The sequence below is a fragment of the Pseudorasbora parva genome, chromosome 6 (assembly GCF_024679245.1).
Source record: "Pseudorasbora parva isolate DD20220531a chromosome 6, ASM2467924v1, whole genome shotgun sequence".
Lineage (NCBI taxonomy): Eukaryota > Metazoa > Chordata > Actinopteri > Cypriniformes > Gobionidae > Pseudorasbora > Pseudorasbora parva.
The window spans coordinates 40,570,715-40,586,045 of NC_090177.1; the positions used below are offsets into that span (position 1 = coordinate 40,570,715).

Consider the following 15,331-nt stretch of genomic DNA (forward strand, 5'->3'; position numbering starts at 1 on the left):
GCACATGTATTGGGGTTAGCTCAAATGTTTGTACACATAATGTTTACCTTTTCATTTTGAGGTCATTTTATGATTATTGACATGTTTTGTGAGATTCACCCATCAATAATCCTCCACAAAGCATAATCCAGACTATCCTGCACATTCTGTAAGGGATTATATCTATAGCCTATGATGGCGACCTCTCCTCAGCTCTATATGTTGATCATGTAAAGACATTGCACACTGCCCCGATACTCCTGTAATCTTTTCCTATTAGATCACTTCAGCTTCACATCACATTTTAGGGAAATGCTAAACGGCTATATCCCTAAAAGATCAGTGTAAACACTGCAAAAAAAGCTTTTCTTAGTATTTTTGTCTTGTTTTTAGTCGAAATATCTAAAATTTCTTATGTTACGAAACATTTACTAGACAAGTAAAAATTATTGTCTTGTTTTGGGGGAAAATAACTAAAAATTAAGAGAGTTTTTGCTTAAAATAAGCACACTAATCTGCCAATGGGGCAAGCAAAATAATCTTGCTTTCTGTTTGAATTAAGATTATTATGCTTACTCCATTGGCAGATTATTGTGCTTATTTTTAGCAAAAACTCTCTTAATTTTTAGTTATTTTTTCCCAAAACAAGACAATTACTTTTGCTTGTCTAGTAAATACTTCTTGTTTTAAGATTTTTAGATGTTTGGACTCGAAACAAGACAAAAATACTAAGTAAGAAGAGTATTTTTTGCAGTGAAATAGTAATGAATCTTCTTAGTGACGTGTTGTTGGCATAGTATCAGTCCTGTCCATGATGGGCCCTCCCTTAGTTTAACTAAAGGCTCTGTTTCTTAATCTAGTGAGCTAGTAACTTAAGAAGCTGCCTCAAGAGAGTCCATTTCACTAAAGTTTGATGTTAGCATGTTGCTAAGCTAATGCAAGTCAATGCTCCAAGAAACACAAATTCATAGCACACAAATATATTGGGTGAAATGATCTATTTTTAAATACACTGGGGGGTATTTCTTTCCATGCAGGGTATGCATAGAATTAATGTTGCCCGCTTTCTCCACCACTTTACTGACTTCTCTAGGAAGACTTCTCTAACAGAGGTCATATAGCATATACACTGTAAAAACAAATATTTTAAAACATAAGTAACCTGGTTGCCTTGAAAATTTGAGTTCATTGAAATTAAAAAATTAAGTTAATACAATGAACATTTTTGAGAATCAACCTTTATTCAAATATTTTTGAATGATTTTGTAAGTATATTAGGTATTTGTGTGTGTGTTTTATTTGTGAAGACGCAGTGAAACATGCCAAATTGTGCTATTTTCATGATTTATCACATTTTTTATGTGGTTCAGATACAATAATATTTTGAGTTTCTATTTATTAAACCAATTTCGTTCATTGTATCAACTCAAATTTTTTAATTTCAATAAACTCAATTTTAAGGCAACCAGGTTACTTACTTTTTTAAGTTAAACCAACAGCATTCAAGTTCATTGTTTGGGGGTTGAATAATTTTTCTAAGTTAGCACCGTAATGTTGAAACTCACGCAGCAACAGCTGCTTTGAAATGACCTATTTGCTCTGTAAACTCTCACCTACTTTTATCTGTTTGATTCTTGCTCACACATTTATCTACATACTTCTCATTCTTGTTGTTTTCCAGGGACTCTTTTGTTGCTTTAGTACTTTACTAAATTACATTACAGTTCTCTTCTAGAAATCTTAAGCCCAAAGTATACTTTGGCCGTACGCTTTCCCTGACATTGGATGGTACACGAACAACGGCACATATGCGGGTGATTTGAGCGCTTGAATACAAAAGTCCTAGATTAGTCTTTCCACGCTCGCTGTATACCCCGAGTATACTTTGCTAGACCCAGGGTTTTAGGGTTAATGTGTTTGGCTCTTTACTAAAAGGATGTGAAAAACAGCGCTGATGTACCTGAAGTTTCAGTGTTATACATTTAGAGGGATGTTGTATGCGAACATACAGAGTTTACATGTGTCTCCTTTTCGGCTATCCTCCCAGATTGGGAAACTTTTTATCTAAAAAAAAGATTTAGGTGTTACAAGGACACACAGGAGGTGCATGGCATTTAAATATATGGATCATCTTAGACAGTAATTGTGCTTGGTGGTGGCCTGCCTGCCGGATAAGAGTGAGAATAGGATAAAGATAAACTGGCTTGTGCTCAGGGACAAACCTGAATAACATGAAACTGAATAACATTATGGACGTAAAATGAGTAAAAGCAAAAGGAGGACTTTAGAGGACATTTGAGAAGGAAGGCGATTCATTGGTAGGTTTGGGTTTCTTGGGGTGTCTATGTGTAATAATGCCCTCAATGTAAACTTTGATGCCTCAGTGGCAGATGTTGCGCTGGCACGGCTGGTGCAGGAAGGAGTTGCGGGTGTGGGTCGTGCGGCGCTGGACCTGTTCACGTACGCGGTTTTGGCGCTGTATGCGATTGCGTGCCAGGTGTCGGCGCTCAGTGCGGGCTTTGGCCCTCTGGACCCGGGACACCTGGGTGACTTTAGCTAGGGCACCTGCCTGAGCGGCCGCTCCTCGGGTCACCCGTGTGCTCATGCTGCTCCTGCTCACAGCGGGCATTGCGGATTCAGAAATCCTGCTGGAAGAATGGGAAACGTTTGAGTGAGAATGGGCAGTAAGATCAGAATTAAAGGGTTAGTTCACCCCAAAATTAAAATTCTCTCATTAATTACTTACCCTAATGTCGTTCGACACCCATAAGACACCTGTAAGACCCTTCAGACACAGATGAAGATATTAGTGTTGAAATCCGATGGCTCAGAAAGGCCTTCATTGACACCAATGTCATTTCCTCTCTCAAGACCCATAAAGGCACTAAAGACGTCGTTACAAAGCCCATCTCACTACAGCGGCTCTACAATCATTTTATGAAGACACCAGAATAGTTTGTGTGCACAATAAAAATAAAAAAAACGACTTATATAGTGATGGGCCGATTTCAAAACAAAGATTCGAACGGTTATGAATCAGTGAATCGATTCATGATTCGATCGCGTGTCAAACTGCTGAAATCACGGCTGCGTCCAAAACCTGGAAAGTGCTGCCTTCGGAGGATACATTTGAAGGCAGGAAGGCATCAAGCAACATCCGAATCTAATGTTTGCTTCACTTCCGGTCTCCTGAGATACCTTCATCTGATCGAGTTTTGAAGGCAGCTTACATGTGTCCTTCACTGCCTTTGATATCCCACAATCCTGTGCTTTCCATTCAGTAACAGTTGAGCTGGGAAATAAGATGGCGTCCGAAAGTTGCGTTTGCTGGTCAGTTTGCGTTTGCTGGTCGTTTGAAGACCCTTTATGGGTCTTGAGAGAGGAAATGACATTGGTGTCAATTCGCCTTATTCACCTGGCGGCCATTTTGAAAACTCTAACGCAGTTGTGGGGTACACAAACCCGGAAGTTGGACTCCGATACAGTACTAATCAGCAGCAGCATTCTGTTTCACTCACTTTCTGCCTGCTGTGTGTAACAAAATCATGTAATGCATCACTGATAATATGTTTATGTATATAGTTTTAATTCGTTAATGTTTTTTAATTTTCCTCCTAATGTAATTTCTAATGTTTTGCCCTTTTCTGGTACGTTTTTCCATACTTACAATATACAAGCAGGCCATTTGTATTCCTCCATACCAATAAATGTACATAGTTACAATTTACAAACCTAGACCAGTGAGCCTATCAAGGTTTTTGAATGACTTATTTCTTTCTGATGTTCTGACCAGTTGTCAAGTTATGAAAGACATCATCCATGTGTAATAAAATTGTACTTTATTCTTTAGATAAATGGACATTTTATGTTACATATATGAAGATCCAGTAGCTTATACATACACATATCTCCCACATGTAAATTAACTGTATCAACTATAATACTGATCTGTCCACATTGACACTATATGATAGATTAAATTAAGGTGATAACATCACCGTTTTCTCCAGAATGACTGCAGCCGAATCAAATTTTGTTGTCCTGTTTACACTGTGAAGCTGCTTTGGAACAATCGGTATTGTAAAAGCGCTAAATAAAGCTGACTTGACATGTCCCAGTCTTGCTATTGCTTGAGTCTTTCGAACTTCGTCTGTAGTAAAATGCAGAAATTACGACCAGGATCCCTTCTGATATTTTTTTAATCCACTCTCCATGTAATCCCTTATCCTCCGGAAAACGGTGAAAGGTTTGTCCTCTGTAGGATTTTATCCTGAGTGACGAAGTGCAGTGAAACAGAATGCTGCTACTGATTAGTACTGTATCGGAGTCCAGCTTCCGGGTTTGTGTACCCCACAACGGCGTTAGAGTTTTCAAAATGGCCACCAGGTGAATAAGGCGAATGAAGGCCTTTCTGAGACATCGGATTTCAACACTAATATCTTCATCAGTGTCTGAAGATGAACGGAGGTCTGACGGGTGTCCAACCACATCAGGGTGAGGAATTAATGACAGAATTATCATTTTTGGGTGAACTAACCCTTTAAGAGACAGCAGTCTCTAGTTTTTGATATTCAGCATGATGAGGGGTGACCAGTCCTACTTCTGGAGGTCCTCAGTCCTGTAGAGTTTAGCTTTAACTTGCCACAACACACCTGCCTGAGAGTTTCTAGTGACCCTGAAGATCTTGATTAGCTGGCTCAGGTGTGTTAAATTAGGATTGGAGCTAACATCTGCAGGAGAAAGGCCCTCCAAAAGCAGGACTGGATACCCCTGGTGTAAGTGCTAAAATATCCTACAATATTAATCATATATAGATGATAAATGCATTCGCTAGGAGCAAAATGGCTATCATATAAAATTTCAGGGGCTAATATTTACAATTAGAAATGTCTGATCTTTATGATAGTGAGAATATTAGTGTACGGCATTTTTAAGAGGATGTGTACCAAATTTTGTAAACAAAAAAAACAAGCTTTCTATTAAACATGGAATTGAATTACAAATATTGTCGGCTAAGTGATGAATTGCTGATGTTCCTCTATTGCAGAGGTCTCCAACCCTGCTCCTGAAAAGCTACCTTCCAGCAGACTGCTCCAACTAATCCTGATCACCTTGATTAGCAGGTTCAGGCGTGTCTGGTCAGGGTCGGAGCTGAGCTCTGCAGGCCATAGCTCTGCAGGAGCAGGTTTGGAGACCTCTGCTCTATTGTTCGTCACTTTGGATAAAAAACTCTGCTAAATCAGGGGTTTCAAACCTGTCCTGGATGCCCCTCAACACACCTGATTCAACTCATTAGTAGAGGCTGCAAGGCCTGAATTGGGTGTCTGATAAGGGATGCATACAAAATATGCTGTATTTGGGTCCTCCAGGGGTGTATTCCAGAAAGCAAGGTTAACTTACCGTCACATATACCCTGAACTCTCAGGTTGATTAACCCAAACCTTGCTTACAAAGAGGTATGCTGGTTCGAAAAACACGTTCAGGAGCAAGTTTAGCCAACTCAGAGTATGGCCCTGTCCCAAATGGCACACTTCATGTGCACTTTCGGTCTTGTGGACTTACAATGGCCACTACGTGGGTGTCCGTTAAATCCACGAGACCGTAGAGTGTCCCATTCATCATTTAAGTTCAAAGATGAGTGCTCGTGAGCGCCCCCTTTGCGGCCGTTACGCGCTATCGATGCGCACTTCAGCTGAGCCCGCAAGTTTGCTAGCTTCGCAGAGGACTTCTACCCGGCAGTCAAAGCAGCATTACGTCGTGAAAGTGCGGACTCAGAGGAAGACCGTGAGGGTTTAGGGTGCCATTTGGGACAGGGCCTATGTTCCTGGTCAACACACAAGACAGAGCGACGAATCGATGATTCACCATGAACAGACACCAAGTTTAGAAACACATTTAGTTATATTAATAGCTATATTAATTATATAACACATCTGAATACCTCTTAAGCAAACTAACCCTGGATCATAATCAGGTTATGTTCAGAAATACCCCTTTTCCACCTAGTTTCAAATCGGTTCTTTGTGTTTCCACAGCCAAAGCACCAGCTCCGAGCCAGGAAAAGCGGTTCTTAATAGCACCAAAGCATTGCTGGGCTAGAAGTAAGAACCGCTTGCGTCAGCGGCTGGGGGCGGCGTTACCGTGACCAACAAGACAAACACAAACTTGTGACCGCCATTTTTTAAATAGCAGCTAATCAAGCTAACAGCTGCTCGATTGTAATCTCTGTCTATACAAATCATGGTGAGGTGCACGAATGCGTTGGATAGGTGGCTTTTTGATGCCGATGTAGGATCGTAAAGCCATAAGCCATTGTTAATGGAAGGCTTGTTTGAGATGACCGATCACCGTATGACATCAAATTTATGTTACAGCGAGTGCAAACGACTCCTTGTGCTTTTGAATTGCTCACGCGGTATTTTGATATCCTACGCGGATCGGTCCGCGCAGCGTGATGCATCTCGAACAAGCCTGGTGTGTGTGTGTTTCCACTGCCTCGCTAGCATTGCTGAGAAAGATGAGCTGTCTACAGTGACGTAAGACCTGGCTCTGTGGTGGCTCTCTAGCCCATGGAAAGCCAAACTGGTTCTTAAAGGCTCTCACGTCGAACCAACTTAGAACTGACACTAGCACTGGCTCTGAACTAGCACTCGGTTCTTTCTGCTGGAAAAGGGTTAAGAGTGAGTTGCCATGGTTACTTACATACCCTGAAAGTTCCCAGATAGCAAGCAGGTTTGGGCCACATGTGGGTATTATCTGGCTCATATGGCCCAGATATGGCATGGCTGAACAGATACGGGCCAGAATGTGACCACATTTGTTTTGCCATAACTTTAAAATCGGCGGGAAATGTTCTCTTGGTTCACAACTCATTTTGAGGTATATGGCCCAGATAACAATGTACACATAAGGGCCATATGTGTTTGAGCTATGGCACAAAGTGAGAAAGGCTGACTTGTGGTAAACCTTTGGATTATAAATGGAAAAACACAGGACACCTGAAATCAAGCGCAGCTGACATCCGAGGTTTAGGTTGAATCTGACTGATACTACGGCAACATTTTCTCATCTCCTCTCATGAGTTTTCGGTCACGCATATCTTCAGGTAAGTGAAGTTTTGGCATTTCAAAGTCTTTTTAAGGTTATTTTGTGCAGTATTATGTATTTGTTTGAGGAGAGTGTCGAATTAGCCTCAGTTTAGTGTATTTACCATTTCAATCCCATGTGTAATGCAGCACACAGTCACCGAACGGGTCATTGATTGATGATTTAAAACTCCGGACTAGTTTTCTTGCATGCGTCCGTTTTTAACGCCTCGACTATCGTACAGTCTGTATTTTGATCTTACAGTGTGACATATCTTACAGCACTGTTTATGTTTGTACAGCCTGACAAGGAACAATCGTGAAGGACTATAATAAATCTGAGAGTGTGCACCCGGGTTTAGTTTTGTTGCGGCCGCGACATATAGTAACTTTTGGGTTCACTGATTCATAACCGTTTGATTCTTTATTTGAGGATTGAAAACAAACCCAGAAGAGAAGACAATGCTCAATAAAGTCGTAGTTTTTGTTATTTTTGGACCAAAATGTATCTTCGATGCTTCAAGAGACTCTAACTAACCCACTGATGTCTCATATGGTCTGCTGTGATGATGTTTTTATTCCCTTTCTGGACATGGACAGTATAGTGTGCATACACTTGCATACGCTCTCAAACTAAATATAAAATATCTTAAACTGTGTGTCTTAAGGATGTGGAAGGACATTAGGGTGAGGAGTTAATGACATCAATTTCATTTTTGGGTGAACTAACCCTTTAAACATATCCGGGTATGGCACATTTCCTGCTTTCTGGAATACCCCCCTGGACAGGTTTGAAAACCCATAATCCCTAAATTTTGCATCTGTTTACAACACAGAGTTGCATGTGTAAAAGTGAATAGTGAAATTTACCTAACACTGCCAGCCAGGCTGGAGGTGCTCTCTTCCACCGGAGGCAGAGGGCCAGCCGAAACATACACGGACATGCTGGGGTGCTCGATGAGGAGGTCCTCCATGGGGCTAGCCTCCGCTGGGGCTCCCTCTGCAGTAAAACAGGGGGGAGGGGTGACAAACCAGCTCTCATCCATGCTGCAGTCACTACAGGAGCACGAGCCCCGCTCGCTTAACAACACATTCACTTCTACTGACTCCAGGTGAGAGAAGGGGGCGGGAGCAGGAGGAGAGCAGGAGGAAGGATGGGCTGCCTGAGTCCTGCCTGCTCTATTCCTGCGCTTTCTGCAGGTGTGAGGAGAGGGGCCACATTTATGAGATGTATGACGGGGACGTGCTACTAATGCCGCCTCTGGCCCATCCTCGCCTTAAGTGGGAAGTGACAGAGCACAGAACAGGGTGTGTTTCCAGAATATGAAAGGTTTGGTTGAAGCCATGCGAGTGTGGGGATGCCAGTACCATAAGCACACACACCAGTAAAAGGAGTTCATTCAAATATGGAGAAATGAGAAGGGATACAGAAACAACAGAAAAACACAGAGAATAGGAATACTGTCATTAGTTTCTCATAACCCTTTTAAAATAGTATTATCTAAGCACCATGTAGTACTTTATAAAGTGTCAATGGTTTCGTTCTAAAACCTAGTGATGTATTGCAACACTGCCTCCATTATTGGCGATAGTTGGGACTGGACTATCGGGAATAATGGGTTATAGGGGAGACTGGCAAAAACATTTCACACTTCCCCTTTCTCATGCATGCTTTTTGGGCGGGACAAGCCTCAGGACTTAAGGGGGTGATAAAGTATCTTTGAATGTCTGTTTATATCAGATTATTATTCATATATATGGGTCGGGGGACGGTGCATCCTGCGCGGATGGCCTACTACTTCCGGCGGGATTACAGAGAGTGTCTTCTGTAAGCACTTTACTATCCCGTGAAGCAGGAGAGCAATTTTTGAATAACAATAAAGCGACACAAACAGGATTGCCAGGTTTGCGTAACAAAACCTGGGGCCTATTGCACAAAACTAGGATAAGGGATTAAGCCGTGATATCTTGGTGATCCTGCCTCAATTTATCCACCAATATACAGTTTTTTTTTGTTATCGTTCTTGATGTGCATGTGCCTTCAGGGTGCGTTTACACGACAGCGGTTTACTAAATTTTGCTTACAGATGACAAGATCACCAAGATCCTGGCTTAATCCCTTATCCTAGTTTTGTGCAATAGGCACCTGCCCAGTTGCAAAGTCAAAACACTTCCAATCAGAACCAATTTGATCAGGGTTGGAGCTGAACTTTGAAGACTGGAATTGCCCTGTACTACACATTATGCGAGTTCAGACAGCTATTTTTAAACTGTAGATGGTATGACAGTAGATGATCTGGAATAGAACGCTAATTTTGCTCATTATGCTAATGTGCACTATAGCAGCACATACACACACTCACCTAAAGAATTATTAGGAACACCATACTAATACTGTGTTTGACCCCTTTCGCCTTCAGAACTGCCTTAATTCTACGTGGCATTGATTCACCAAGCTGCTGAAAGCATTCTTTAGAAATGTTGGCCCATATTGATAGGAGAGCATCTTGCAGTTTGAAGCTTTGTGACATGGTGCATTATCCTGCTGGAAGTAGCCATCAGAGGATGGGTACATGGTGGTCATAAAGGGATGGGCATGGTCAGAAACAATGCTCAGGTAGGCCGTGGCATTTAAACGATGCCCAGTTGGCACTATAGGGCCTAAAGTGTGCCAAGAAAACATCCCCACACCATTACACCACCCCCAGCAGTCTGCACAGTGGTAACAAGGCATGATGGATCCATGTTTTTAGTCTTCAACTGTCCAATTTTGGTGAGCGTGTGTTCGAATTGTAGCCTCTTTTTCCTATTTGTAGTGAAGATGAGTGGTACCCGGTGGGGTCTTCTGCTGTTGTAGCCCATCCGCCTCAAGGTTGTGTGTGTTGTGGCTTCACAAATGCTTTGCTGCATACCTCGGTTGTAACGAGTGGTTATTTCAGTCAAAGTTGCTCTTCTATCAGCTTGAATCAGTCAGCCCATTCTCCTCTGACCTCTCGCATCAACAAGGCATTTTCGCCCACAGGACTGCTGCATACTGGATGTTTTTCCCTTTTCACACCATTCTTTGTAAACCCTAGAAATGGTTGTGTGTGAAAATCCCATGATCAGATTGTGAAATACTCAGACCGGCCCGTCTGGCACCAACAGCCATGCCACGCTCAAAATTGCTTAAGTCACCTTTCTTTCCCATTCTGACATTCAGTTTGGAAGTTCAGGAGATTGTCTTGACCAGGACCACACCCCTAAATGCATTGAAGCAACTGCCATGTGATTGGCTGATTAGAGAATTGCATTAATGAGAAATTGAACAGGTGTTCCTAATAATCCTTTAGCTGAGTGTATATACACACACACACACATATTTTGTGTTATTAATTGCGGTCTGGCACAATTCAGAACTCAACACACAAAACTGAGCTTGCATAAGCTAGAAGTATTTATGGTAATACTCAAAGTAAAGTATGTTCACCTCTTTAGCTTAGCATCACGCTAATGTCAAATGCCATTGATTCAACAATGTTAGCATTTGACAATTCTTGTGTGTTTTTTGGGGGGGAAAGGCGTTCCATGGTGATTATGATAATGATGTCTTAGAAGATAGTTATGCCTTTATAGACAGTAAATAGTGAGGCAGTTCACTAGGTTTTGGAACCAAGCCAATGTTTTCCAAATTCATATACATTAATCCACTACATAGAGCGTTGCCCTGTTACCCCGACAAGCTACCGTACCTATGAATTTACAGCTTGCCTTTAATTTGTAACCCATTAGAGACAGTGTTTTTCGTTGTTTGTGTAGGACACTCACCGGGCAGATTGACCAGGAGCCAGCCCTCTTCATCAGCCTCAGTCACACAGGGCTTTGGTCCCTTCAGCTCCGGAGAAACTTCCTCCACGTTCCCAAAAAACAGACTGCTGATCCGCTGGAACATGGCTGCCTCGGAGGTCAAAGGTCACTGTTTTTTGTTTCCTGAGGATTAGCTGCCTTAGAAGATTTTTTGTTTTTTTTCTGTTTTGTTAACTATAGTGACTAATGTTGGTGTTTTTGTTTGTAACAGATGGCTGGTCGATCACAGACGTATTGGCCTTTTTTGTAGTAGCAAAGGAGTCTCAGAGAAGGCGCGGTACAATATAAGGTCTCACTTGGTTGCGGTGCAAAGATCTACATTCAACAAAGACAAAAAAAAAGAGAAGGAGGGATCGTCAAGAAAAGCACATCATGACATTTTTTTCAGGGTTTCTGCAGGTTTTATGAAAGCTAATGTAAGAGTTTTTAAAGAAAATGTAAGGAATAAATTGAAGGGAAAACAATACGTCAATATCTATTAGCAACAATTTCTGACGAAGACATTTATTGTTTTGCAATGTATGCAACATTTAATGGTGATGACTTTAAGATGATTCAAGACCTTTTTTAAAGCCTTAATTTGTGTAAGGATGGATTAAGACTTTTTAGGACTCGCCGAAACCCTGTTTTTGGAGTAACATTTCATAGAAATAACATTTAGGGGCACTACGAGTATTCAGATTATGCTATTGTGTAATGTTATCTAATAGTGTGATTACATAATTAATACATAATGCTTTACAATATTGGTTTGTAATGAAAATATCACTGTAGGAAAAAAAATCCGCCTGAATACTTAAATGTCTTTTTTTCCTCTCCAATTTTGGATTAAAATGTATGAGCAGAACTTAGACCTGAATATGCAGTATCTGTTCTTGATCATTTACATGACATTTGCACCAAATATCAGCTTATTTGCTCAATTCTTTCCACCTGTCTGTTCATCAAAATCCATTTAAATCACTCATTAATATGAATTGAATTTAAAAACCACTAGAGATTTAAAATCACATTAACTATTCATACATTTACAAGCTTATCTAATAGTCATTTATGGACATCTTTGAGGTTATGATGAGTTTATATCCATACATATAACTTTCTTTTGTTAAATAATTAAATAGATAAACAGTTTTTTCCAGTGGCATAACCATCATCTTATTTATATTCACTTAACCCCAAAAAAACCACCATTTAATTTCAGTCCCAATGGCTCCCCTGCAGGCAAGCTGTTTGAATCTGCCCAGTCGGTGGGCGGGGCTTCATGTGACGTATATTGCTGACGCAAAACAGACGCAGGTGACCCCGCCCTCTTCTGACTAGCGGACAGAGTACGAAACAACACAAGCAGGGTCGTTTTGATAGAAACAAGAGAGGGGAAAAAACATTTTTATCACTACAACAAGGTATAAAAATAGATTTTTTTCTCTCTTTTAGGACAAATTGAATGTGTCCATCCAAATGAACAACGTTTTGATTAATACAAAAACATATTTTAGCGTAGGTCTGACAGATGCTGCTTAAAAAAACAACAACAACATCGAATCCTGTGTGAACCGATCATCCTATGGCCTTATATTTGAAAAATAGCACAAAAAAGCGGACGTGAATGCACAACTTATAACGGCGGTGAATATGAGCATATAATGCGAAGGAGAGAGAGGGGGAGAGACTGAGCGCAAAGGGTCAAAGCAATGACAGCTCGGATCAAGGGTATTACCAGCGCTCTCAGATCACACAAATAACCACAGCCTGCATTCATCAACCCTAAAAACACATTCTGTTCAATAATAGAGCAGCTGGTTTAATAAACAACCGACGGTCGATAAACGAGCTGCAGATACAGGCTTATCCCTAACGTAAAACGTCAAAAGTTAAATCCATTGCCATTAAACGTCGACTTGAAAACACAATTTTATTATAGATGCCATTTCAATACGGATTCCGTTGGAAGAAACCCGTCGAGAAAACTAGCTTTGGTCAACGGCTGCGATCTATGATGACCAAAATAATGATGATGTGTGATCGGAACGAGAGCGCGCAATAACCGTCAACAGGATAAAATAACGTTACTGCTCAAACTGATCCATGTATGGACAGTCCACGGTTTACGGACAGCTGTTGTAGTTTCAATCCTGCTTATTACGAAACAGACCTCGCTTTAAAAGACAGAGGAGATGTGTGTGTGTGTGTGTGTGTTTTCAGCGTCTTACCTGTCTTAACGTTACCTGCAAAATTATTCAAGTTGTAAACGCGACGACCACACAATAAAAACAACAGGGAAAAAATCTTAAAGCATAGCTTTAGGTATTATTTTTATATGAGGTAGTAAATTTACAGGAAAAAAAATATGAAAAAGCCTTTCTTCTTAGAAGAAATCGACGTGTAAATTCTGCTTTACACGACGTTTGAGTCGCAGTATGTGCGAGCTGTGTGTTTTTTTTAGCAGATATGGTTTGGGATGTTATTGCTTCGCCCAGCTGATCCGCAGATCAGAATACAGAGCGTACAAAACAGCTGATTGTGATGTCACGGCGCTCGTAGCAACGGCCTGACTCCGCCCACTCCGCTAGCTGGACCAATCGTGGATTTACACCAGATCGAGCGCTGTAAGCGAATCTTTGGGGGTTGGGCTTCTGGGCACTGCAGAGCCAAGTGACGTCCAGCTCCCCCTCTCTCGATGCAGGACGTGGGTGATAGGGTTAGGTTGTAGGTTACGCCCAAATTACATCCAGAGAGGGGGAGCTGAACTTTTTTATTTTATTTATTTTTTTAAACAATTTTCCTCAATTAGGCAACAATAAAAGGCATATGAAAGTAAACAAATAATGTAATTAAATCTCCAATCATATATTTTGTGCATTTTTGCTTAAACAGAATGGAGGAAACATGCAAAAACAATAAATATATGCAAATAAATAAACAAACAAATAAATCCACAAAATGTCGCTCTCTCGCTTGCTCGATAAATAATGAATAATTAATTAAACAAATAAAACGAATGTTGGGGGGAAAAATAGCCTAGAACATGTTAAAGGAAATGCTAAACTGAAAGTTAACCTTTTTACTTTTAATAATTTATTCATTAGATGTAGGTCGGTATATTTTCCATGGCGCAACATGCTAATGAGGTGTCAATCAAACACCATTGGCCGATGGATGTTGACACGGCCTCCTCATTAGCATGTTAGGCCAAGGAAAAATAAATACTGAGCTATTGGGTATGAAGGAATTAAATTATTAAAGGATTAAAATGGTTTCAAGGAAATAAAGAAAAATAAATAAGAAAAGGTAAAATAAATAAGATGGTAAAAGTTTCAAACGGTAAAAACTATTCCAAAGTAAATTAAAAGTTTTTTTTTCCTTATAATCTAAAAATGCCAAACACTTCTTGTCACTTTAAATTCAGTTGATTTACATAAATAAAGTCATATTTTGTTAATGTCATAGTTTGCATATTACTGTTGGTCGCTGAACATTTTTATCGTAAAACAGTTGTCCAATGTAATGTTTAGACACTTACATCTTGCACTGCTATACACTGTAAAAAAATATTTAGAAAAAAAGTAACCTGGTTGCCTTCAAATTTTGAGTTCATTGAAATTAAAATTTTGAGTTAATACAATGAAAATGTTTTGAGGATCGACAACCTTTACTTAAATATTATTAAAATATTTTGTAAGCATATTGGGTAATTGTACACTGTAAAAAAAAAATGTTTGGTTTTTGTTGGTTTAACTTAAAAAAGTAAGTAACCTGGTTGCCTTAACATTTTAAGTTTATTGAAATAAAAAATTTGAGTTGATACAATGAAGGAAATTTGTTTAATAAATAGAAACTCAAAATATTATTGTATCTGAACCACATAAAAAATTTGATAAATCATGAAAATAGCACTATTTAGCATGTTTCACTGCGTCATCACAAATAAAACACACACAATTACCCAATATATTTACAAAATCTTTTAATAATCTTTTAATAAAGGTTGTCGAATCTCTAAAATGTTCATTGTATTAACTCAAAATTTTAATTTCAATGAACTCAGAATTTTAAGGCAACCAGGTAACTTTTTTCTAAAAAATATTTTACAGTGTGTGTTTTATTTCTGATGATGCAGTGAAGCATGCCAAATCGTGCTATTTTCATGATATATCACATTTTTTATGTGGTTCAGATACAATAATATTTTTAATTTCTATTTATTAAACAAATTTCCTTCATTGTATCAACTCAAATTTTTATTTTCAATAAACTCAAAATTTTAAGGCAACCAGGTTACTTACTTTTTTAAGTTAAACCAACAAAAAACAACAACATTTTTTTACAGTGTAACTAAAGTGTTGCACTAACAGTAAGCCCCGCCTTCTTTGATTTGATTGGCCATCTATAAAAAAAATGGTGTTTGGGGGTAAAATGTG

The 15,331-nt window shown here is 39.7% G+C and overlaps 2 protein-coding genes across 5 annotated transcripts in view; both read right to left on the minus strand.

Moving 5' to 3' along the window:
• The window catches only part of LOC137079021 (glutathione hydrolase 7), a 209,213-nt gene that overhangs the window by 40,788 nt on the left and 153,094 nt on the right, over window positions 1–15,331 (minus strand). The window lies entirely within an intron of this gene.
• On the minus strand, window positions 624–13,407 carry LOC137079017 (tumor protein p53-inducible nuclear protein 2). Of its 4 annotated transcripts, none has more exons than XM_067446934.1 (4): window positions 13,139–13,407; window positions 10,872–11,225; window positions 7,935–8,340; window positions 624–2,627 (listed from the first exon to the last, which is right to left on the minus strand). In XM_067446934.1, the coding sequence occupies exons 2-4, from the start codon at window positions 10,993–10,995 to the stop codon at window positions 2,360–2,362; spliced, it is 798 nt and encodes a 265-aa protein (XP_067303035.1). In that variant the 5' UTR covers window positions 10,996–11,225; window positions 13,139–13,407; the 3' UTR covers window positions 624–2,359. The 4 variants fall into 4 exon arrangements, with proteins under 4 accessions (XP_067303035.1, XP_067303037.1, XP_067303036.1 ...); XM_067446936.1 differs by having other exon boundaries at window positions 7,935–8,064; window positions 13,124–13,407; XM_067446935.1 differs by having other exon boundaries at window positions 624–2,624; window positions 13,124–13,407.